The sequence below is a fragment of the Rattus norvegicus genome, chromosome 8 (genome assembly GCF_036323735.1).
Source record: "Rattus norvegicus strain BN/NHsdMcwi chromosome 8, GRCr8, whole genome shotgun sequence".
NCBI classification, from domain to species: Eukaryota; Metazoa; Chordata; class Mammalia; order Rodentia; family Muridae; genus Rattus; species Rattus norvegicus.
This window is the reverse complement of record NC_086026.1, coordinates 25,861,354-25,888,389: the sequence shown is the minus strand read 5'-3', so window position 1 is coordinate 25,888,389 and position 27,036 is coordinate 25,861,354. Positions and strand designations below refer to the sequence as shown.

Below are 27,036 nucleotides of genomic sequence, written 5' to 3'. Positions count from 1 at the left end.
TTGTCCAACAATCCCCAGCACTTATCTATTTCCATCCCCAACAGCTCTCAGCTATCACTTGCTATCTACAACAACAGCTTTGCATGTGATTGCTAAGAATTTAAACTTTGGGCATAGTACTTTTACAGTAACTTCCTTTACTCAGTGAGCATTCCCTATAGACAAGAATGAGAACCTTTTATTTTAGAAAATTATCGTTAATCTCAGTCACACACTTGAAAACCTCTCAGCTGAATGAAACGGGACCTACTACCAGAGAATCTATGAGAGTAGGAATCAGCTCTGCTTGTTTCCTACTTTATTATAAACCACACCTAGGTTTGGGTCACAGCAAGTACTACTACATAAAACATATTATTGCAGAATAGATGAAGGAACAATGTTAGCCTTACCCAATGAACTTAGATTGCTATAATTCTCCAGCATTACATCTTTGTACAGTTTTCTCTGAGAAGAATCTAGCAGGGGCCACTCTTTCTCAGTAAAGTCAACAGCAATATCTTGAAATGTCACGAACTCCTGGAATACCATATATATTTAAGGGCAATTAGAAACCAGTGCATAGGCAGACAACAGAGGCAGAATATCAGCACAAGGGATATGATGCGGCTTTGCCAGATATGGTCTTCTGAAGGTTTCTGTATATGTATTAGAAAGATATTCCCAGATAATTATCTCTTCTGAGTTGACCTTAACCGGTGTCATTGCTTCAAATATAACTCTTAGCAAGAAGAAAATTTCTTTTCATGGCTAGGGTAGCTAAAAGCTTGTAGCTTTACTTGCTTTCTGTGTCTACAAGTTGATTCTGAGCACTATGTAAACATGAAAGAAGTACTTGTTACACAAATAACCTCTAACTTCCCTAATAATGGATATTGCCATCCAACTTTCCTTCATGTGCTGGTCCTTGACCAGGCATTCACTGAACTGGATAAATATCTACAAGAATACCAATACACAGTGGTGGCAGTAGTGGTCATGTCCTAAAATGTACTTGTCCCACACTTGGGCCTTGTGATCTTATGTACCTGAGAATAAACATGAGCTGGTGTATCAGGCTCTGGAGCACGGCAAGCAAACAAACTCAAACTCTGATGACAAGAATCACATTTTGATGGAAGAGGAAATTCTGATTCCTGGTTATCTGCAGAGCCCAGAGAGGACATAGCTAAGGCAAGAAAATAAAGTCCTTGAGACTCACTCAGTAAGCATACTCAAATAAGTGCCAACACTCACACAGTCTTCTCCATATTCACAAACAAGAGGGTGTTGGTGACACACAGCCATGAGCAGTGATATATCTTATACATGATTTGCTTAGACCTTAAGTCTGGGATCTTTGAATAAATATATGTATCTTAGGGATGGTACTGATGTTTAAACACAGTTAACACACATAGTTGAATATCATACCTTGTTACTTTTACAACATAGTTACTTTGAATAACCTATGTTATGAGTAAAGTTTAAAATTGTCTTCAAGTGGCATCATGGCTACCCTTATAAAGTTTCAGATATGGGTTTCAGATTGAGGGATATTCAACCTCTACACAGTCAGTCTCTGTTTCTGAGTGAGGAAACTGAAGCCCTAAGAAGTAAAGCTGATGCCTTTCTCAATTTTATGAAAACAACAGATCATATAAGGTTATCCTTCACCTTTACCTTATTCTCTATGTATACAACTATACACGTTTTTCTTTGCCTCAAATGCACGCATGCCCTTAGTCAATAACATAGACTAACACTGCTCAGCTCACTCATCCTGGCTCAACAGCTTACATATATGTATCTTCTCTATCTTACGAGTGGTAGGAACCATAAAAGTTCATTTACTGAAAGTAAGAACATAAGAACTTACCAAACTTGGGAGACAGACAGATGGTAGCCATTTGTGGGGCACAGTAACCTTAGCTGAATGTGGGAGTACTTGAAGAAGCACTGCTTTTCCAAGCTGACAACTGCCACAAGGGGGATCTTCAAAGGCTGTCTCTCATACTTAGTGAGAACACTGAATTTGGTATCTTGACATTTCCTCTTGATTCATAATCAGACAGATTATTAACCTAAATGAAGAGAAATACAAAGCACTTATACTAACATAAGGAACAAAGCAAAAGTGACCACTGTATGCATACCTATTCAATACACTTGAAGTTTTAGCTAGAAGAATAATACAATTGATAGAGAACAAATGAATATAAATGGAAAAAGACAGTCGATGGATTTTAAATCATAGATATTAGGATTATATATATATATATATATATATATATATATAAGTGATCTTAAAACTGCTATATCTGATATATATACTTTTAGTAAAGCAGCAAGATACAGAATCACTATGCAAAAATCAGTAGCCCTTCTATACACTATAAAAATGAACTGTGAAAAAATCTGGAAAGCAATACCTTTTACAATGGCATATATATATATACATATACATATATATATATATATATATATATATATATATATACACACACACACACATATATACATACACACACATTGGATTTTGAATATAAAATATTCTGAATAATAAAAGAACTGCGGGAAGTATTATCATCACCAATTTTCAAATTGTATTACAGAAATATAGCTATAAAAACAGCATGATTTAACATTAAAGCAGGCATGATGATAAATGGAATCTCATTTAACATCCAGTTATAAGTCCATACACCAATGAGCAACTGATTTTTGAAGAAAAAAATTGGAAAAAATGTAGCACCTTCAATTAATGATGCTGGTCAAACTCAGTGGCTGCATGTAAAAAGACTCCAAATAGATAGAAACTTTTCACTTTGCAAAAAACTCCACTCCACATTGATCAAAGACCTCAACCAGATATACTGAATCTGGTGGAAGAGAACACAGAGAAGAGTTGAACTCACTGGCATGAGAAAAAAAACTTTCTGAACAAAACAATTGCAGAAGCAATAATAGACAAGATTGATCAATGGAACTGAATCGAAGACCCAGAATGAACAATTAATAAATGGAACCACATGAAACTGAAAAGTTTGTGTAAGACAAAGGACACTATCATTTGGAGAAAGTAGGAGGTCACAGAATAGGAAAAGATTTTTGCCAACTATATTTCTGATAGAGAGCTAATATCTAAACTATATTAAAAAAACTTAAAAAACTGGGCATCAAGAAAACAAATAACCCTATTTAAAAGTAGAGTACAGATATAAACAAAGAATTTTCAAAAGAGGACACACAAATGACTGAGAAGCATTTAAAGGATGTTCAATATTGTTAGTCACCAAGGAAATATAAATCAAACCAACTTTAAGAGTTCACCATACACTAGCCAGAATACCCAAATCAATAAAACAAATGAATGCTCATGCTGATGCGAATGTGGAGTAAGGGGGACACTCATCCATTGCTCAGGGGAATCAAGCGTATATAGCAATGATGGAAATCCATGGGGCGGTTTCTCAGGAAGCTGGGAGTAGATCTATTTTGAGATCCATCTATATCAGTCATGGGTATATATCCAAAAGACGCTTTATCCTATTATAGAGACATACTCAACCATGTTCAGCGCTGCTCTATTCAGAATTGCAAAAAACTGGAAACAGAACTAAAAGGAAAAGTGCACATAAGTCCAGTCCCTAACCCAGACGATATCATCAAGTGATAACTGCTTACATATGAAAACCAGTTTTCTCCAATGGTGTCTCACTGGAAAAGCAAACTACTCTTAAGCATAGGCCTCAGCAGACCAAATGCTAAATGGGGGAAAAAAGAGAGGGGAAAAATTAAATAATTATTATTAAAAAAAAAAGAGTGACAGCAAAAAATAAAGAACTCTAACAACAATAATTAAAGTTAGGTAAAACTTAAAAAAATCATAAATCCAGACTTTCACAGTATGGAAAATAACTAAAGTAGACACAGGAACGTCAAAACCATAAGCTAGGAAGAACTCTGGCATGGGTAAACAAACAATTTTCAATAAGGGCACAAAACAATTCAGTATCAAAGAACCATTAGAATCCCTGTTTTAGAACTTTTAATTTAAAAAGTGGGTTGAACTTTATTTTCAATACAGACAGAAAAAATGGTCTTGACTTAAAAACAATAAAAACAACAAATAAACAAACTAATCAAAAATTTTTATGGATGAATTGGACACCATGAATATAATCATAAAGATTAACTTCAACAGCCTTGAAGGGTTTTGGTAATTGTGTGCGTAGTACCAGATATTGAGGGAGTGCAGGCAGGAGGAGAAAGAGAAAGCAAGTAAGATAAGGAAAGAGAGACAGAGGAAAAGAGAGGAACAAAGAAGAAAATAAAGGGAGAAGCAAACAGTTTATAAGAGTTAGCAAGAAGTATGGACAAGCAAATATAAGGAATAATAACCAGCCTTAAAAGGAATGAAGTTCTGAAACATGCTACGATACATATAAATAATGAAAACAATGTGCTAAAAGAAAATACCACAACAAAGAAGGGCAGATATGTGATTTCACTTACATGAGATTCAAGAAGTCAGATTCATTCATGAAGGCAAAGAACAGAATGCTTTTGCCAGGGACTATGGAGAAAAGAATTGAGGGATTCTCAGTTTCAGTTTGAAGTTAAAGAAAAGTTCAAGAGTTACACAGAGGGAATGAAGTGCACTATGAATGTATGGATCATCACTGAATTGATCAATAAGGGAAAGTTTTGTTTTATTTCACACCAATTAAAATGATTTTATGTATTTTGCCTGTGTGTATGTATATGCATCATGCGTGTTCCTGGTGCATATAGAGAATGAAAGACAAGGTCATATTGTGAACTGTCATAAAGGTGCCATGAAAAGTCGTCTGCAACACCAATTGCTCTTTACTTCTGAGCTATACCTCCAATCATTTATTTTATCTCAGCACTTTAAAGTGTTAAACCCTATAGCAACTTTTGGGTTTCCACCTGTGTCAGGAGCTAAACCTGCGCCACAGCTCTCCATAACCCGATCATGTTGGGAGAGAGCTGGATTCTTAGAAATGCAGACAATCCTGAGAGGAAAGGAGAGAACACCACTTCTGCTCAGATTCCTGGCCCAAGAGGAACCCGCCTGGAGCCCTCTAGACACAGGAACTGAGGAGCAGTCTGAGATAGGATCCTTCCAGTTTCTGCATGAGCCCAAAGCTGACCCTGTGCCACAACTCTCTGTTCCCTTCAAGGTAGGGAGAAAGCCGGTCTCTAGGAGTGCTGACACACAGGCTTACAGGAGGGTAAAGCCACTGTCATAGACAGCAAGACCAGATAACACCAGAGATAAGCAGATGGTGAGAGGCAAGGTAAGAACCTAAACAACAGAAACCAAGCCCACATAGCATCATCACCCACCACAGCAAGCCCTGGATACCACAACACACAAGAAAAGCAAGATTTTGACTTAAAATCACAACCCATGATGATATTAGAGGACTTTAAGAAGGATATAAATAACTCCCTTAAAGAAATACAGGACAACACAGGTAAACAGGTAGAAGCCTTTCAAGAGGAAACACAAAAATCCCTTGAAGAATTACAGGAAAACACAACCAAACAGGTGAAGGAAGTGAACAAAACCATCCAGGATCTAAAAATGGAAATAGAAACAATAAGGGAGACAACCTTGGAGATAGAAAACCTAGGAAAGAGATCAGGAGCCATAGACACAAGCATTACCAACCGAATACAGAAGATTAGAAGAGAGAATCTGAGGAGCAGAGGATAGGATAGGAAACATTGATTCAACCACCAATGAAAATGCAAAACACAACAAGTTCCTAAACCCAAAGTATCTAGGAAATCCAGGACACAATGAGATCAAGTCTAAGGATAAAATGTAGAGAAGAGAGTGAAGATTCCCAACTTAAAGGGCCACTAAATATCTAAACAAAATTATAGAAGAAAACTTCCCTAACCTGAGGAAAGAGATACCCATAAACATACAAAAAGCCTACAGAACTCCAAATAGATTGGAACAGAAAAGAAAAACCTCCCGTCACATAATAGTCAAAACACCAAATGTACAAAACAAGGAGAGAATATTAAAAGCAGTAAGAGAAAAAGGTCATTTAACATATAAAGGCAGACCTATCAAAACTACCCCAGACTTCTCACCAGAGACTGTGAAAGCCCAAAGATCCTGGACAGATGTCATACAGACCCTAAGAGAACACAAATACCAACCCAGGATACTATATCCAGCAATACTCTCAATTAACATAGATAGAGAAACCAAGATATTCCACAAGAAAACCAAATTTACACAGTATCTTTCCTCAAACCCATCCCTACAAAGGATAATAGATGTAAAACTCCAACACAAGGAGGGAAACCACATCCTAGAAAAAGCAAGAAAAGAATCTTCTTGCAAGAAACCCTTGAGAAGATAGCCACACAAACATAATTCCACCTGTAGAAACAAAAATAACAAAAAAGAACAATAACTATGCCTCACTATCTCTAAACATCAAGGGACTCAATTCCCCAATAAAAAGACAGACTAACAGACTGGATATGGAAAGAGGACGAAGCAGTTTGCTGCATACAAGAAACACACCTCAGTGACAAAGACAGTTACTACATCAGAGTAAAAGGCTAGAAAACAATTTTACTCCAGGTTGTTTATGGGACATTTAGTTAACAAAACTGGAAAATCTGAATGAAATGAACAATTTTCTAGACAGATACTAGATACCAAAGTTAAATCAGGATCAGATAAACCATCTAAACAGTCCAATAACTCCTAAAGAAATAGAAGCAGTATTAAAAGTTTCCCAACCAAAAAAACCCTAGGACCAAATGGCTTACTGGAGAATTCTATCATATCTTCATAGAAGACCTAATACCAACACTGTCTAAATGATCCCACAACATAGAAACAGAAGGAACACTACCCAATTCCTTCTATGAAGCCACAATTATGCTTATACCTAAACCACACAAAGACCCATTCAAGAAAGAAAACTTCAGACCAATTTCCCCCATGAATATCTATGCAAAAATACTCAATAAAATTCTCACAAACTGAATCCAAGAACACATCAAAATGATCACCCATCATGATCAAGTAGGTTTCATCCAAGGGATGCAGGTATGGTTCAATATATGGAAATCCATCAATGTCATCCATTATATAAACAAACTCAAAGTGGGGCAAAAACACATGATCATCTCATTAAGTGCTGAGAAAGCATTTGACAAAATTCAATACCACTTCATGATACAAGTCTTAGAAAGATCAGGGATTCAAGGCTCATAACCAAACATAGTAAAAGCAATATACAGCAAACCAGTAGCCAATATCAAATTAAATTGAGAGAATCTTGAAACAATCCCACTAAAATCAGGAAGCACACAAGGTTGCCCACTCTCTCCTTACCTATTCAATATAGTAATTGAAGTCCTAGTCAAAGCAATGGGACAACAAAAGGAGGTCAAAGGGATACCAATTGGAAAGGAAGAAGTCAAAATATCACTATTTGCAGATGATATGATAGTATACTTAAGTGACCCCGAGATTCTACCATAGAACTCCTAAATCTGAGAAACAACTTCAGCAAAGTGGGTGGATATAAAATTAATTCAAAGAAATCAGTAACCTTCCTCTATTAAAGGGATAAACAGGCTGAGAAAGAAATTAGGGAAACGAAACCCATCAAAATGGTCACACATCATATAAAATGGGGTGACTCTAACCAAGCAAATGAAAGATCTGTATGACAAGAACTTCAAGTCTCTGAAGAAAGAAATTGAAGGAGATCCCAGAACATGGAAAGATCTCCCGTGCTCATGGACTGGAGGGATAAATTATAAAAGTGGTCATTTTGCCAAAAACGATCTTCAGATTCAATGCAATTCCCATCAAAATTCTAACTCAATTCTTCATAGAGTTAGAAAGAGCAATTTGCAAATTTGTTTGGAAGAACAAAAAACACAGGATATTGAAAACTATCCTCAACAATAAAAGAAATTCTGGGGGAATCACCATCCCTGACCTCAAGCTATATTACAGAGCAATAGTGATGAAAACTGCATGGTATAGGCACAGAGACAGGCAGGTAGATGAATGGAATAGAAATGAACCCACACACCTATGGTCACTTGATCTTTGACAAAGGAGCTAAAACTATCCACTATAAAAGTGTTGATAGTACTTTCAACAAATGGTGCTGGTTCAACTGGAGGTCAACATGTAGAAGAATCCAAATTGATCCATTCTTATCACCCTGTATAAAGCTCAAGTCCAAGTGGACCAAGGATCTCCACATCAAACCAAATACACTCAAACTAATAGAAGAAAAAGTGGGGAAGAGCATTGAGCACATTGGGGAAAATTTCCAGAACAGAACAGTAATGGCTTATGCTCTAAGATCAATAATCAACAAATGAGACTTCATAAAATTGCAAAGCTTCTATAAGGCAAAGGACACTGTCATTAAGACAAAATGGCAACCAACAGATTGTGAAAAGATCTTTACCAATCCTACATCTGATAGATGGCTAATATCCAGTATATACAAAGAACTCAAGAAGTAAGACTCCAGAGAATCAAATAACTGTATTTAAAAAATACGGTTTAGAGCTAAACAAAGAATTCTCAGCTGAGGATTATGGAATGGTTAAGGAGTATCTAAAGAAATGTTCAACATCTTTAGTCGTTAAGGAAATGCAAATCAAAACAACCCTGAGATTCTACCTCACACCAGTCAGAATGGCAAAGATAAAAAACTCAGGTGAGAACAGATGCTGGTGATGATGTGGAGAAAGAGGAACAGTACTTCTTTTTTGGTGGGATTGCAATCTGATACAACCACTCTAGAAATCAATCTGGAGCTCCGTCAGAAAACTGGACATAGTTAGTAAACTGAGGACTCAGCTATACCACTCCTGGGCATATATCCAAAAGGTGCCCATCATATAACAAGGACATATGCTCCACTATGTTCATAGCAACCTTATTTATAATAGCCAGAGGCTAGAAAGAACCCAGATGTCCTTCAACAGAGGAATCAATAAAGAAAATGTGGTACATTTACACAGTGGAGTACTACTCAGCTATCAAAAACAATTGATTTCATGAAATCCATAAGGAAATGGATGGAACTAGAAAATATCATCCTGAGTGAAGTAACCCAATCACCAAACAACACACATGGTATGCACTCATTGATAAATGGATATTAGCTCAAAATGCTCAGATTTCCCAAGATACAATCCATAGAACACAGGAAGCTCAAGAAGAAGGAGGAGCGAAGTATGGATGCTTCAGTCCTTTGTAGAAGGTGGAACAAAATAATCTCAAGAGGAAATAAGGAGACAACACTTGGAGCAGAGACTGAAGGACAGGCCAACCAGAGACTGCCCCACCTGGGTATCCAGCCCACATACATACAACCATCAAACCCAGACAATATTGCTCATGCCAATAAGTGCATGCTGGTAGGAGTCTAATATAGCTGTCTCCTAAAAGGCTCTGCTAGTACATGACAAATACAGAAGACGATGCTTGTAGCCAACCATTGAACTGAGAACAGGGTCCCCATTGGAGGAGTTAGAGAAAGGATTGAACGAACTGAAGGGCCTTGCAACCCCACAAGAACAACAATAGCAACCAACCAGAGCTCCCCAGGACTAAACCACCATCCAAAGAGTATACACGGACAAACCTATGACTCCAGCTGCATATGTAGCAGAGGATGGCCTTGTTGGACATCAGTGGGAGGAGAAACTGTTGGTCCTGACAAGGCTCAATGCCCCAGTGTAGGTGAATGTCAGAGCAGGGAGGTGGGAAGGTGTGGGTGGTTGTGTGGGGGAACACCTTCATAGAAAAAGGGGGGTGGGGGATGAGACAGGGTAGTTATGGACAGGAAACCAATAAAGGGGGTAACATTTGAAATGTAAATAAAAAGATCCTATTGCACAGGAGAATAATTAGACAATGCAATAAAAAGATTACACATTTCAAAACCTAAAAGGAAATGTTTTTAACATTTTAAGAACTACTACAAATGTTAGAAGAAATAATGACTTAAGCATGAATTCCCTACTAGATATTTATCATGCCAACCTGATGATATATCCGATTGTAATTGAATATTAGAATTTAAAATTTTTTGAAATATTAATATAATTACATCATTCCTCCCTCCCTACAATCCCTCCTGTTAAATCCCCATTCTTCTTTCAAATTTATGGCCTCATTTTGGGACCTATATATCAAAACAGGACAAAAGCACACCACTTAATCTTTTGTAGGTGCGTGTTGTTCTTTCCTTCCTCCATGTGGACTCTAGGAATCCAACTCAGATCTTTAGGCACATGCAAGTTACCTAACCTGCTGAACTACCTCATTGCCCTCAAATTTTCCTAAATTTCTTTAACTCTTTCCTACCTGATTTGATAACACAGTGGCAAACAAACAAACAAAAGATACTAAATTAACCTGATATTTCATAAGGGATTCACACTGAAAATACGACTTTTAAAATTTTACACATATTCATGAAAAGCATCACCTACTCCAATACTTGTGCAATTATTGTAAATTTTATTTCACACCGATACTTCATAGAGACAGAGAGGGGTATCTACCTAAATGCTAAAGCACTTGGAATACCCTGAGAAGAGAGATAAACAGAGAGGTCTAAACTTAAAAATAGTTGAGGATGTAAGATATGAGCTAGACATGGGAAGAAACACCTAAAGAATAGATTCTAACTAACAAATAGATAAAGTATATATTGTACTCAACTATGCACATGTCCACAATTCCACTGGGACAGCCTCAGTGAAAACCACTACTCTAAACTCTGATTCTTCTGTTTTTTAAAGTTTTATCATATATGCATGATTCATTTTTGGACATTATGAAAAAATATGCATTCATGCTAAGTAGCTTTTGTGTGGTATGGACTGTACTAGAGTTTGGATTATTTGTAGACATTTTCTTGTAGAAATTATTTGCCAATATTTACACATTAAAAAAGGATTATGCATGGACTTTCCAATCATAATTCATTAAAATAAGTGGCAATCAAAACTTAGAAAGGAAGTCAAGCTTCGTAATACATTCCACTAACCTCTCGTACATAGAAGGTTTGAGGATTGAGAATTACAAACCACCTTATAATGAGACATCTGAAAACACAAAAAATAAAGAAACAAGTAAAAAAATGTTATTAACGAGTAATCAAGAATAAATATGGTAGACATAAAATCCAGTTTTGAGTACCAATCAATATACATCTACTGTAAGGATGTATATTTATATATATATATATATATATATACACATAAAACACACACACACACACACACACACACACACACACACTAACACACGCACATCTGGAGCTCTCTGGAGAGCAGGCCTCCTGCAACTCAACTGGGGAGCACAATAGTGTAGAGCTGACCCTTGTGACTTAGAGTTGGCTCTGTCTCTCACAAGTTGAAACACTGGGCAGGATGGGGTGGGAGTTGGGGGCTGGTTACCTCTTCTGAGCATTGCTGGAGAGCTGGTCCTGGTGATACCTGAGTTGGTAGGATGAACAACACAGCCCCCACCCAGGCCCAGATCCAGGACTTTGAGTTGGGCCACACCAACATCTACCCTATCTATGAATTGCTGGAGCACAGGAAAGGGGCCACTCCTGCAGAACTAAAGCTGCAGGATCCATGAAGAAGGTAACAGCAGGATATCTGAGAGGAGCCCCAGTGAGAATCTAGTATTGAAAGAATAGCACAAGCCAGAGGTTTCGAAACAGAACAATGAATCATTGCAATAAACGTTTGCAAGTAAGGCTATTTGAGCAGAAAGGTATACTGTGTGTCACACCTAGGGACACATTGCAGCTTCCACAGAGAATTTTCTTCCGTTAATTTTTATTATTTTTTCATTGTGTGTGTGTGTGTGTGTGTGTGTGTGTGTGTGTGTGTGTGTGTGTGCAATGGAGGGTTGAATACATGAGTAGGATATGGGTGGATGATATGAAATTTACAAAGGATAAATGAAAAAATTTAAGCAAATAAATGGAGAACTGTGGGAGCATGAAAGATAGCCTGGTTCCTGGTTGAGTTAAGGCTCAAAAACCCAGAGACCCTGGAGGGATGATAGGAGTTTTGCCTGATTCCCAGGCACCAGGCCCCCATCACTAGCCTCCACCACCCATAGATTTGTGGCCATCAGTCACTAAAGGGCAACACTCCAAGCCCTCCACATGTATAGGATATGACCTGTGGTCACTTAGGCTCAAGACATATCTCCATTTTAATGAGGTACCTAAAGGCTTGGAGGGCTTAGCCAATAAGCTTTCCTTCCCAGACACTCCTCCCTGCAAAAGGCATTTAATCTCAGGTGCACCCTGAGAAGTGGGGTATGGTCCTTCACATCCACTTTCTGCCTTGACAATAAATGCCTTAAAACCATCTTTTCATCGGGATCCTCCATGAAAGCCATGCAGAAGGCCTTCACCTACAGAGACATTGTCTAATCTCCTGCAGGAGGCCTCTCTGCTCTCAGCCATGATCAAAGCTCAAGCCACTGCAGCCACCAGCAGGAGACCTCCTCCACCCTCGAGACTAGATCTAGCCTGTAGGCCGTCACTCTGCCTCACCTAGTCACAGGCCTAGGAACCCCCACCCCTACCCTGAACCAGCTGTCCCGCACCTCAGACTGAGCTTCCCACCCCACAGGCGTCCCAGCCCAAAACTTGTGTGGGGTAAATGCGGCTAAACGTCCTACATCCTGGCTCCCCAGTGGCCAAGCCCTGTGGTGAGGCAGATTATGGACACAACAACCTTACAGAGGACAAGAACAATCTCAAACATGTATTTGTTTGCTCTCAAACAAAACAAACAATAAAGGCACTTGGAGTGAAGCCAAGGAGAAACCAAGCAGCAAGCCTTTCTAGTCTGTATGGAGTACGATATAGCACCTCAGTGTGTGGACCAAAGGAAAAGACTTATGTGAAGATTCCCCTAACCATCAGTTTCCCTGGGACTGTGGCATCCCCATTTGCTGTAAGAGCCTACTATGATCACTGTGGAGGATCTTACGGTGTTCTGACTGGTACCCTCGAACTGAAATCCTCCATGGCCAATTGCACACCTGCTTCCTTTCTTTCTCCCTGGATCCTGTCTCCACCAAGCATAGGCAACCTCGTAGAAACTCTGCTTTGGGTCAGCAACAAGCACCACTGGAAACTGGATCGCAATCTTGTCTGAAAGTTAAAAAAGCAGTACAATGGCATTTAGAATCAACAAAAGTATTTACAAAACATCCTTGAGGTTTCTCATTTTTAATAACATTTTATTGATTCTTTGAGAATTTTGAACCTATTCACTCCCTCAGTACCCCACAGCTCCTCCTCCCTATCCACCTCTAGTTCACGTCACCTTTCCTAAAAGAAAACACAATATTGGAGCAAGTGTCCTTGTTCTCTGGCTCTTACACTCTTCTTGGCCCATTTTCTCCAACCATCCTCAAGCCTTCAATGTTACTAAATGTTCTGTATTCTATGTTACAGTAATTTGAATTTTTTACATTTTGCAAATAGAAAAACTATACCTCTAATAATTTCTTACAGCTAAAATTCTATAACTCTTTTTCCTCATTGAATGAATTTCTAGATAGTAAGATGCTTGACCAATATTTATAAACACATATAACCCTTTTGTTAAGTGTTGGGAAACTATCTTCTGGAATCGTTTGATTTGCAGCTCCTTCAGCTATGTACATATTTTTTACACATGAGCAAAAACACTTGACTTGCCAAGCTGATGAGCTACAGTTTTGGAATCATTCAAACTAGGCAAGAAATACAAAATAGATGGTTAAAAGCATAAAAGAAATGTATAACTAACCTATTAATTTGAAAAATAAGAAAGAGTATGCCTGGAAGACATAATTCAATGATAGAGAACCTTTCCTGGAATGGGTAAAACCTTTAATCTTCAGCACTGCAAAAGAAGTAGCTGGGGAGATGGTAAAACACTTGCCAGGCACACATAAAGACATGATTTCCGATCACATCACCCACATCAACACTGGCCATGACAGGTCAAGTCCACGGCCATATCACAGGAAAAGAGAAAGCAGGACAATATTGGGATCTTTGGGTCTTATTGACCAACCCGTCTAACCAAAACAAACTCTGCATTTAATACCAGTCCATGTCTTAAAGAATGGAGCAATTTCCTCCATTTTTCATTCAAATGATCAAATCCTGTCACTTCACACTCAATACCTGAAAAATTCTGGCTATTCCTCAGCATCTACACTATAACTGCTTTGATCTCAGACTTCACCCCCTCAGCAAATCAACCCAAATCTCCTAAACCAAAATCAATCTCCTAAGCTGCCATGAACTTTGCTTATAAAATATATGTAACATCAAATCTTTGCTGCAAACATTCTGAAAGTGTCATATTTTCCTCAGAATAATGTCCCTTACCCAGTCCTTCACTTATGCTAGTATATAATGACTTCTTGACTGAGTCCCATGTCCCCAGACATGCACACAACTTAGGACATTGGCACTTCCTATCTCTTGCTTCCAAGATATTCCATTTTTCATCTACATTTCTCCCCCACCCACAAATATTATTTAGTAAGTTATAACGGGCTATATATTATTACAAATCAACAAATGTAGACCTGAATAACTAATAAACCAGAATTTAGAGGTAACAATACAGTTTAGTAGCAGAATGTATTCCTGCCACGCTGAGGGCCTGAGTTTGTGCCTCAAAACTACACAATAAAGGAAGGGAAGGAGTAATGAGTAGAAAGAGGAGGGGATGAAACAAAGTCTTGCAAATCTTGCTGTCATCATCCTCACAGAAATGAAGATATTCTAAAGGGCCCTGATACCCTTCTCTTTGCTACCAGACTGCTGAAACAATTCAATCCAGAAAATAAAATATGTCCAGGAATCTCACTGGAAAAAGAATAGGTTGAAGTTTGGTGTCACTCAGCGGGGGAGGGGAACCTATAGTACTTGAAGAAGTTTCTGATAATTTATCAGATCATATTGCAGGGGACACTACACATTCACTGCAACTGCTAAGTATACATACTCTCCCCCTCTGCTCAAGCTGAAACTTCATGTCAGCACCAGCAGGACTTGAAGAATCATTAGGCTTTCTTTTTTCCATTGAGGACTCACTGAATGAATATCCTTTCCCTAATCTTCACTTTGATCTTTTTAATTGCCTTATTGAGAATGGTTACCAAACCTACTCTGCTAAGGCTGACAGGATCCAGGGTCTGACCCTAACTCCTGCAACATTATTCCAAATTCAATCTGCTACAGAGTGAATATTTTGATTTACCCAGCAATATATTTTGGTTCCTGAAATCAGTTAAACCTATGGCCACTTTGAGCAATGAAGGAACAATGCATTCTTTCTTCTACGCTTTTGCCTACAAATCCTCACAGAAAACTGGTCAGAGCTAGCCTCTTGTTGTTGCTATCTCCAAGGAGCTACACACACACACACACACACACACACACACACACACGCACGCACGCACGCACGCACGCACGCACGCACACACGCACGCACGCGCACACACACACACACAAAGGTCAGTAGGCATTGCTGTCTATAATGGCTAATTTAAAATGTCCCCTTTCCACAAAATTAATAGTCACCTGGGAGAGAGTCTCAATTGAATTGTCAAGCCCAGACAGGCCTGTGGTCAAGCACAGGGAAACTAGCTCAACTCCTAGTTGACACAGGTCGCTGTGGCAGCACCATTTCGCGCACTGGGCAATGAGCTGTGTGAGGGTGTAAGGAGCTAGCTGAGTAATAAGAAGCAGGTAAGCAGGCAGCATGGATGTATTCTTTTTCCTCTGCTCGTGGCTCTGAATATCATGAGGCTAGCTGCCTTGCACTGCGGCCTGTGTCTTCTCTGCAAAGTCTTTCTTCCTTTATGATGCTTTTTGTTAGAGTACTTATCACAGCTACAGTAATGAAATTAGGATGCCATATGTCCAACGTCCTACACAGCTTACTTGGTTAGTTCTTTCTCTACATTTCTAATCATACAATACACTCCAAGTAAGGTTTTCGCCTCTCTGCTCTGTTTGTTGTCCTTAAGCTGGAGTGATAACTCATAACAGAAAAGTAAACAGTGATTCAAGCAACAAATTCAAACAAAAAAAAAACAGAAGTCAATATGCATTTACTCTTACAGCAAGATACTTTCTATGAGGCAAGCGCCTTGCAAGCATTACAAAGAAAAGACCTATAAAGAATTTAAAGGGTTGGAAATATTCTTAAAGGTTATGTGATATCAACAGCAAATATGGTGCTAAGACAGCCTTACAGTTTAGCACCTTAAGCCTTGCCATCTACTTCATGGAGCAAATAATTTCCCAGGTAGTTCAAGCAGAGAGAATGCCCCTATATACAAGTTTTGGATGAAGGTCACAAACTGGTGATCTCACATACAGATGCAGCAGAGATCAACTGTTTGAAGCACAGTAAATATTAGTTCTGAAGTTTTCTGCAAGATCCACAATATAATACAGTGGTAATCAGAAGGACAGCACCATAGATGAAGTGGGATACAGAATTTTCAGAGATACCAGATGTTGGATTCTATGGCGCCCACCTTGTAACACAGTGAGTATTACCCCTGTGTATTGTTTCCTCAATTCCACTACTATGCAGACACATTTTTCTCATTATGACTTGGACTATAGAAAGCAGTGGGCTAACAAGGAGTGGCTGTTACTATTCCAGCCACTACTTAGGTTCCTTTCACTAGAGTGCTTAACTCAAACAGACATGGGTCATCAAGTGTTGGTCCCAAGGAAGGGCTTCCCTGAACTGGCACCTGGAACTTAATAGAACTTACGCTAGTCTCTGCCTTTCTTCTCACAAGGGCAGAAGTTATACGTAGGCTGTCAAGTTTATGATTCAAATTTGGTTTTGTTTCTGTGCTGTAATTCTTAGAAAGTTCAACTTTATTTCCATATATGACTTCACAACACAGTGGCAGGCAGGGCATTCATATATAATTGCAACTATTATGAACAAAGCAGCATTTTAATTGGGCCTGTCCTTATTTCAACTAGTATTCAGGATATAAACATACACAAAACAATATATATTATTGCCTCTGCAATTCCACTACTATTTAGATCCATTTCTCCAGTATTACTTGGAAACAATATGAGTTTCATTCTCAGTAAATACATACAAATATTTCAATATAGCTCTGCTATCTAGCCCATGTCCCAGGAGCTAGAAGGGAAGAGTGAGATTTATTTCCAACAAAATGTTGAGGAAGGAAATTCATTAGAAACCTCTATACACATATCAAAGGAGCCATTATATATGATAACCATATGGCAAGCTATACTTGACTGAGAGTTACGGTTTATATATGTTGACCTAGGAACTATTAAAAGGTGTGGCTCTGTTGGAGTAGGTGTGATACTGTGGATGTGGGATATACGACCCTCACCCTAGCTGCCTAGAAGTCAACCTTCTACTAGGAGCCTTCAGATGAAGATGTAGAACTCTCAGCTAATACATAATAGAAAAGGGACTATCTAAATAAAACAGGTAAAGACCGGATGGTTTTGTTCTAAATAAATAAATAAATAATATCTAAACCAGGCATGGTACATACGCACCTATAATCCCAGGACAGAAGAAAGTCAGAACATAAAAATTTTAAGTTTGAAAAGCCAGTCTGGACTACATTGTGAGATCCTGTTGAAATTTAAAAAAAAGATTAAGTATATAAATATTAAGAATATGTAGGACATATTAAGACATAAGTCATAGTGAATAAATATTAATTATATAACTTGAGGATTATGAGGAAATACTAACTTCCTAAAGAAATGTTTACCATAACAAAATAGAAAAGATGGATGCAACATAATCCTCCATGAACTCAAGTACAGCTTTAAATAAAATTTTCTGGAGCTGGGCAAGATGACAAAACCCTTTAATACAAGCACACACTCTGGCCTCTGAAGCAGTAAGATTGGAAGGCTATAAAGTGAGACTGTACTTTTAAAACAAAAACGTGTGTACACGTGTCTGGGCACACACAAGAAGGTCAGAGAGTAACCCTTGAGAGTCAGGTCTGTTGATTTCCACCTTGTTGATTCAAGGCTGCTCTCCTATTTCTGTGTCTGTACTTCCTAGGACAGTTGCATGCCTCCTCCCCCACCATCCCACTTGCTTCTAGTTGATATTCTACTGTGCGAGCCTCCATTTTCCTTAAAGGAATGGTGGGATTTGATGTGTGTGGTCAGGTTGTTAGTCAGAACTACTCTGTAAATGATTTCATCCATTGAGTCATCTTACTGAACTCCTTTTATAGTTCTTATCAGATAGGGTCTCATGCAGCCCAGGTTGGCCTATAACTAGACACGCATACAGTATACACTGGTCTTGAACTCCTGATCCTCCTGCTTCTACTTCCTAAATACTGAAATTATAGGGGTCCGCAAACATGTCCAGTGATATTCTGACCCAAATATCCAAGAATTTAGATGACAAAAAACCTCTGACACATTTTGGGAAGATAGCTGGCATGAGCCTGTAATAGAAAAGAAAAACTTATAGTAACACACACACATACACACACACACACACACACACACACACACACACACACACACACACACAATTAGCAAACTCAGCAAAAACTCCCTAATGTCAAGAGAATGTATCCTTTCTAAACCTAATTACCACTGAAAAGTCAGTTATCTTAATTCTATTATTCTTGAATAACAAAAGAATACAAAACAAAACTCTATTATTTGCTTATTCATTTAATATACCAGCATTATATTGGTCAAGCACAAGTTATCTCAATTCATCAGCACATCAGACAGTGGGGAAAAAAAAGAACAGAAAAAAGGAAAACACTTAGTGGAAGAGTACAGCAACTCAGAGGACAAAAAGAATAAAAACAAGTGAACAACAACAATTAAAAGGACCAAACAACGGGGTTGGGGATTTAACTCAGCGGTAGAGCGCTTGCCTAGCAAGCACAAGACCCTGGGTTCGATCCCAGCTCCGAAAAAAAGAAAAGAAAAAAAAAAAAAAAAAAAAAGGACCAAACAAACAAACAAAGCAAATCACCTCCAGAAAAAGATAAGTTTCTTGACATAAAAATAGAAAGAAAAATTCCAGCACTGGGGAGTCAGAAGGAAAGCAGGACCGCTTAGACACTAGACAAGTTCATTATCGATATTTCAAGTCTCCATCCAGACCAAGATGCAACAACTGTGTATAATTCAAAAGAAGCATACATATTTACTTATTTTATTCAGGTGACAGAACTACCTATGAATAACATCCAAATAGTGTACTAAATTAGTAGAAATATATATTGTAGAAAGAATCTTGATCTCAAAAAGTATAACAGATTAACAGAAAATGTAATTGCACACTGAAAGTCAAGGTTCTCAGAAATAGAAACAGATTAACTATAAAATTCAATGGCATAAAAATGTCAATATTCTAAGATTTAGATACAGATCCAACATACCTTGGAAAGAGAAATCCAGTATATGAGTTTTATAATCTCATTTTAAAATATAAGGTGTGACACTATTGAAAAGCAATGACTATTTTTTGCATTCAAGATACTTAGAAACAGTTAAATTACATCAATAGTATACTTGCATCAGTAGAAAAATGATTTTATTAAGATACATAATAGTGTAATATGTATTTGGGAAACAGTGAAATCCATATAGTTGATTATAGGGGAGAGAAAAATAAGCACTATAAAAAGAACACCCAAGTCTTTAAGACTTAATGATCTCCACCATAATCTAACTTATAAATTTCCTAAATGGTCATATTTTTAATTTTTTCGTAACATAGAAATTGTGATTTTATTTAAAGTGTACAATTTCACTGGCACCCAGTATGTTCATTATTGTGTAACCATTATCACTGATCTCTAAAGTCATGTTTATTATTTACCGATACTACTGTCACCTCACAGACTGCAAACAAAAATTTGGCCTCTACAAAGAATATAACTATTGCTATCTTTTTAATTGTATGGTTAAGCATGAAAATTGTGGTCTTCATTTAAAACAAAACATGGAAAATATTATGGGAAAAGTTCAAGGCAGAACATTAGCGAATACACTAACTTCTGAATTAAATTAGCAGTATGTTAAATTGAATTAAAACCACTTTTACAAGTAATTTATAAACACGAGGATTGCCAGCTAACAAACGCATAAAGTAGTTGATGATTTAACAATAATAGGAAGAAATTAATGATAACAAGAAGAAAGTGTGCATAGGATGATAGTTTTAGAAAGAAAATCCATGCTAAGAGCATTCCTGTCCTTTCGTCACCCAAGAACATCCTGTTCTACATATTTTTAAGCCAGGTAAGCAGAAACTCCTTTTATCACCTATGAAGTGTTCTAATCCAAGTTCTCCTTGGTCGCCAGCTATGGGGACCACTGCCCTCTGCTTCCTGGAGCTAAAGGGTTAAGTGATGAAGCATGAGCTTACCAGAGGGTGGAATGCAGGAAGCGGAAGTCTCCGCAGCTAAGGCGGAAGAACTAGAAGTTCACCTAAAGGCCCCGAATGCTTCAGAACGCTTCGGGGAACAGAAGGGTCCCGACCAAACACGGGAGAAACCCCAAACATTCTTTAGCAGATGTGTCTTATTAAAGTAGTTCCTTGACAGTAATGGCTTCTACTTCACTTCCTTCGAAATCTCGCGAAACTTCATTAGCCATTTATACTGTGAAACCTTCTCGGAGTGCATCTTGGGAAATGGAGTTTGATAGCCTCCATGAACCTCCGCATTCTCGGTGTACTGGAAACTCTCGCGTAAACAATTAACTCTTTCGATGTGACTTACCTTAGAAATGGTTTATGGGAAATGTAGTCTTTAAGTTTGACGGCCTGCTTAAGTTCGCTCAAGTAGAGAATGTATATCAGGAGTATTTTTCCAATTTCTAATTGCACTACAGCATTGTACTCAGTTTATTCTTATTTCTAATAACCATCATCTCTTAGCAGTGACTCTATTTTAAATAGTCTGTATAGAATCACTATGTTCCATTAATAACCCACACCTCTAACCCCCAAATCAGACTGCCTTACTTACATATTTTATTCACATATTAAATTTCTAAAACCATTCCCAACATAATTTCAAATATAGCAGCTCTACCAGATTGTTAATTTCAAAATCGGTGTCAACACAAAACTGTTCTTGCCACAAATTTGTTTTGAAAGAAATACCAATGATCATGATCTAGAAACACCAACTGTGTGATAAAAGACAAATATTTACCACAGAAATTGATCAAGACATTAATAATAATCAAGACATTTAATAAATATGATGGGTGACATGATTAGTATCTTGCAGAAAAACAGAAAGAATAAAAAACCTCTGCTGTGTGTCTGTGTTGCTACCCGATACCACTCATAGTTTCAGTATTAATTGATATCATTTATCTGTTAATAACACATGTTAAAGAATTTCATAAAAGGTTGTTCAACCACATACAGGGCCAGACAATGAAATGAATAGAGGATACTGAAAATTGCCCAAGATAATTCGTTTTTACTTAGCATTCAAACTTCACATGAAGCTCTGAAATTCTCATAGCCATAGTATCTCTGTATTATCAACCTGTCCTCCCAGCATAGACCATGACCCCAGGCTGAAAATCACAATATTAGTAAAGGTGGAAGTATTGGGGTTTAAACCTCAGCTCCTTTCCTGGACAGAATACACCAAGCCAACATGGTTCCATGTGGAAAGGTTTAATGAGAGAAGAAGAGTAGAAGGGTGGAGAATTAAAGGAGGCCGGCCATGGGCAAGTGGAGGGAGCAGGGGAGGGGAATGGGGAGAGAAGTAACCAAGGGGAGAGACAAAAGAATGGAGGAGAGAGAGCAAAGAGAATGAGGAAGGGACAAGCAGCCCCTTATATAGTGTCAGGCACAGCTGGCTGTTGCCAGGTAACTCTAGGGCGGAGCATACCTGGCTGTTGCCAGGAAGTTGTGGGAGTGGAGCTTAGACAGAATACCAACAGGAAGAATCTCCAATGTCAAAGTCAATATACATTTGTATTATTTTCTTTCTATTTTTACCATTAGGGAAATTTCAGATGATAGCAGTCAACATTTGTATACTTCTACTTGTCAGCCTGCATTCAATAATTCACAAAATATTACTCATTTTGCCTTGACTATGTCTACTTAACACTAGGGTCTACCACACTGAGAGCCAAAAAATGTCATCCGGTAGCATGTGAGACCTGAAGTATTGATTTCCAGTATCTTGCTGTAACCCTGTTGCTGTTTGAAGGTAAAATGGCAGCCACAGCTTAAATAGTTGACCAGTACAGGAATATCTGTTTAGGAAGTCTGTGTAACCTTTAGTTACAGAATCACTAGAGGTTTGAAAGTCTGATTCCAGTTCTATTTACGCACTGCTTCTTAACAGCAGATGCAATATGACAAGCCCCTTTTATGCCCCTGCTCCCGGAATTTCCCAATCAGAATGGACTATATCCTCTCAAACTATAAGTTCAGATAACTGTTTAACTGGAAATTACTTCATGTTATTTATGTTGTGACAATGTAAGGTAAATAGCTAATAGAACTGTGTAAAAATAACCCTCCTACCAAAAGCAAACCTTAGATTCAATGTAAAATTCCCATCAAATTTCAAACAAAATTCTTCAAAAAATTTGACAATTTTCAGCTTCATTTAAAAACAAACAAAAAAATTCATTATACCTAAAACAACCCTGAATGGTAAAAGAACTGCTGGTATCATGATCATTGATCTCCAATTATACTGCAGAGGTCTAGGAATAAAAACAGCATGAAATTGGCACAAAAACAGCCACATTAATTAATGTAACTGAAGACCCAGAAGTAAGTCCACACTACTATGGACAACTGATTTTTTATAAGAAAGAAAGAAATACACATTGAAAGTAAGACATGTCTTAAACAAATGGAGCTAGTCAAACTTGATAATTGTATGTAGAACAAGACAGAGAGATCCATACATACAACTATGCATAAAACCTGACTCCAAATAGACTAAAGATCTCAATAAAAGGCCAGATTCACTGACTCTGATAGAAGAGAAAGTGGGGAATATTCTTGAACTCATTGGTAGGAGAAAACTTCTGAACAGAACAATCATAGCCCAAGCTATAAGAACAACTAATAAGTGAACCTCATGTCAGAAACAGCCTCTGCTCTCACTGCTAGGAGTCCCATAAAGAGTGACAAGCTACACAACTGTTACATATATGTAGAGGGCCAAGGTACAATCCATGCCGGTACCCTGGTTCTCTGTTTAGATGAGGTTATTTGATTCAATGGGATTTCTTGTAGTGCCCTTGATTTCTCTGGATCCTAGAATCTTTTTCCTCCCTCTTCTCCAGGAATCCCTAAATTGTGTCTAATGTTTGGCTCTGGGATTCTACATCTATTTCCATAAGTTGATGTACAAAGCCTCTCATATGACAATTGAGATAGTCACCAATCCATGAGTAGAGCAGAATGTAGTTAGGAATCGTTTAATTGACTTTTCCTCTCAAATCATGCTTTTTTTTCCCTAGGTCTCTGGGCAATCCAGGCTCTAGTTCCTGCCCTTCCAGGCAGATTCAAGGGTGTGTTCCCTTTAGTGGAATAAGTCTTATTGGCTAGACACTCCCATAATTTTGTGCTATCTTTACCCAAGCATTATCTGGTAGGCAGGACAGATTGGAGGTCGAAGGTTTTGTTGTTGGGTTGGTGTACCAATATATCCACTGGAACACTCTACAGGTTAGAAGAGATGGCCAGTTCAGGCTTCATATCCTCCATTGCTAGAAGTCTTAGCTAGAGTCATCCTAATAGATTACTTGTAGTTTCGTTTGCACTAGGTTTCTAGCTGGCCCCCAAGGAGTCTCCCATTGGCAGTTGTCTCCCCTCATAGTCTTTCCCACTGTCCCCCTCCACCTGATCCCTCATGGACCTGAGTCAACCCCCCTGCCAACTCCCACCCAAGAACCCCACCCCAACTGATTATCCATAATATCTTTTCTATTTTTTCTTCCCAGGGTGATTCTTGCATTCCACCTTGTTTTTAATTAGCTTTTCTGAATCTGTGTATTATAACCTGGTTATTCTTTCCTTAAAGCTAATATTGACTTATAGGTTGGTATCTTAGTCAAGGTTTCTATTCCTGCACAAACATCATGACCAAGAAGCAAGTTGGGGAGGACAGGGTTTATTCAGCTTATATAGTCATATTGCTGTTCATCACCAAAGGAAGTCAGGCCTAGAACACACACAGGGCAGGAAGCAGGAACTACTGCAGAGGCCATGGAGATATGTTACTCACTGGCTTGCTTCCCCTGGCTTGCTTGGTTTGCTTTCTTATAGAACCCAAGACTACCAGCCCAGGGATGGTAGCACCCACCAGGCACCATCTCTGGCTTGATCATGATTTGAGAAAATTCCTCACAGCTGGATCTCATAGAGACCTTTCCTCAAGAAAGGCTCCTTTTTCTGTGCTAACTCCAGCTTGTGTCAAGTTGGTATATGCCATGTTTGACTTTCTAGGCCTGAGTTATTTCACTGACAATTATTTTATTTTTAGTTTCATCCATTTGCCTGCAAATTTCATGTTACATATTTTTAAGCTGAATAATAATCCATTGTGTAGATGTGCTACATTTTCTTTGTTCTTCTGTTGAGGGATATCTAAGTTGCTTCCAGTTTTTGTTTATTGCAAATAAAGCTGCCATGAACATAGATGAGCAAGTGCCCTTGTGGGATAATGGAGCGTCTTTTAGTTATATGCTCAAGAGTTTTATAGCTGAATCTTGAGGTAGATCTATTCCTCATTGGCTAAGATACAAAAATATTGATTTTTAAAGTGGCCATATTTGTATGCCTACCAACAATGGAGGAGCGTTCCTCTTGCTCCACATCCTTGCCACCTTGAGCTATCCCTTGTGTTTTTCATCTTAGTCATTCTGACAGGTGAAACATAGTATCTGAGAGTCATTTTGATTTGCATTTACTTTATGGCTAAAGATGTAACATTTCTTTAAGTGTTTCTTGGCCATTGAGATTTCTCTGTCGAAATCTCTCTATTTAGATATATGCCCGATTTTTTAAATTGAATTAGTAGGTTTGTTGATGTCCAGTTTCTTGAGTTCTTTATGTACTTTGGATATTAGCCCCATGTCAAATGTGAGGCTGGTAAAGAACTTTTGTCATTTTGTAAGGTGCCATTTGCCTTCAAAAGCCTTTCAATTTCATGACAACCATTTATTAATTGTCAACCTTAGTTCCTGTGCTAAGGCCTTCTGTTCTAGAAGGTGTCACCTGTGCCAGTGTATTCAAGGCCATTCCCTATTTTCTTTTATATCAGGTTCATTGTATCTTGTTTTGTTTTTGTTTTTCATTTTTATTGATTATTTTACTTATGTACATTTCAAATATCATCCCTCTTCCATGTTTTTCCTCCACAAGCCCCCTTTCCCTTCCTCCCTCCCCTGCATCTATGAGCTTGCTGCCCAGCACACCCACCCACTCATGCCTCAGCACCCTAGCATTCCCTACCCTGGGTCATCCAGCTTCCACAGGACCTAGATGTTCCCCACTCAGTGATTGACACTTAGGCAATCCTCTGCTGGAGCCCTGGGTCATCCGCATGTGTACACTTCTGTTGGAGGTTTAGTCCCTGGAAGATTCAGGGGGTCTGGTTTATTGATATTGTTGTTCTTTCTATGGGGTTGCAGACCCTTCAGCTCCTACACTCCTTGCCCTAACTTCTCCACTGGAGTCCCTTAGCTCAGTCCAATGTTTGGATGCATACAACTGCATCTATATTGGTCAGGCTATGGCAGAGCATCTCAGGGAACAGTTCAACCAGGCTCCTCTCAGTAAGCACTTCTTGGCATTAGCAATAGTGTCTGGGTTTGGTGTCTGCAGATGGGATAGATCCCTAAGGGAGGCGATCTCTGGCTGGCCTTACCTTTGGTCTCTGCTCTGCTTTTTATCCCTACATTTCCTTTTGACAGAAGAAACTCTGGATTGATATTTTTGAAGTGGATGGGTGGCCCCATCTCTCAACCAGGGGCCATGCTTACCCACTGGATATGGTTTCTACCAGTCTCTCTCCCTTTTGTTGGGTATTTCTGGTAATGTCCGCCCTGTTGGGTCCCTGGTATTGGAGATTCCCTGGTTCCTATCCCCAGATTCCCCCTTCCCCAATGCTATACACCTACTTTCAAATCCCTGATCCTCTGTAGTTATCCCCTATCAATTCCCATGTCTGAACTGCCCTCCTCTCCATCACCTTCTTCTCTCTATCCTAGATTCCTTTCTACTTCTACTTCTTGGATATAATTTTCTTCCCTCTTCTAAGTAGGACTGTAGCATCCACACTTTGTTGTGATCTTCTTCCTTATTGGGTTTCATGTTGTCTGTGCATTGTATCATGAGTGTTCAGAGCTTCTTTTTGGCTAATATCCACTTATCAGTGAGTATGTACCATGTGTGTTGTGTGTTTCCTTTTGACTTGGTTACCTCACTCAGGATCAAATTTTCTAGTTCCATCTATTTGCCTATGAATTTCATGAATTCGTTGTTTTTTAATACCTGAGAAGTATGCCATTGTGGAAATGTACAACATTTTCAGTATCCATCCCTCTGTTGAAGGACATCTGGGTTGTTTCCAGCTTCTGGCTATTATAAATAAGGCTGCTATGAACATTGTGGAGCATATGTCCTTATTATATGTTGGAGCTTCTTTTGGGTATATGCCCAGGAGTGGTATAGCTGGATCCTCAGGAAGAACTATTTTCAGTTTTCTGAGGAACTGCCAAACTGATTTCCAGAGTGGTTGTACCAGTTTGTAATCCCACCAGCAATGGAGGAGTGTTCACCCTTTTCCACAACTTTGCCAGAATCTTCTTGTCACCAGAATTTTTTTTATCTTAGCCAGTTTAACTGGTATGAGGTGGATTATCAGGGTTGTTTTGATTTGAA

The 27,036-nt window shown here is 38.5% G+C and overlaps 1 protein-coding gene across 1 annotated transcript in view; it reads right to left on the bottom strand.

Moving 5' to 3' along the window:
* Positions 1–20,712, bottom strand: part of Zfp317 (zinc finger protein 317) — a 37,579-nt gene extending 16,867 nt beyond the window's left edge. The window contains 7 exon segments of the mRNA NM_001134634.2: positions 393–519; positions 1,029–1,144; positions 1,859–2,063; positions 11,082–11,139; positions 13,109–13,220; positions 17,652–17,730; positions 20,521–20,712. Coding sequence (NP_001128106.2) covers positions 393–519; positions 1,029–1,144; positions 1,859–1,889 — 274 coding nt within the window. The 5' untranslated portion in view covers positions 1,890–2,063; positions 11,082–11,139; positions 13,109–13,220; positions 17,652–17,730; positions 20,521–20,712.
* Positions 20,713–27,036: the final 6,324 nt, after the last annotated feature.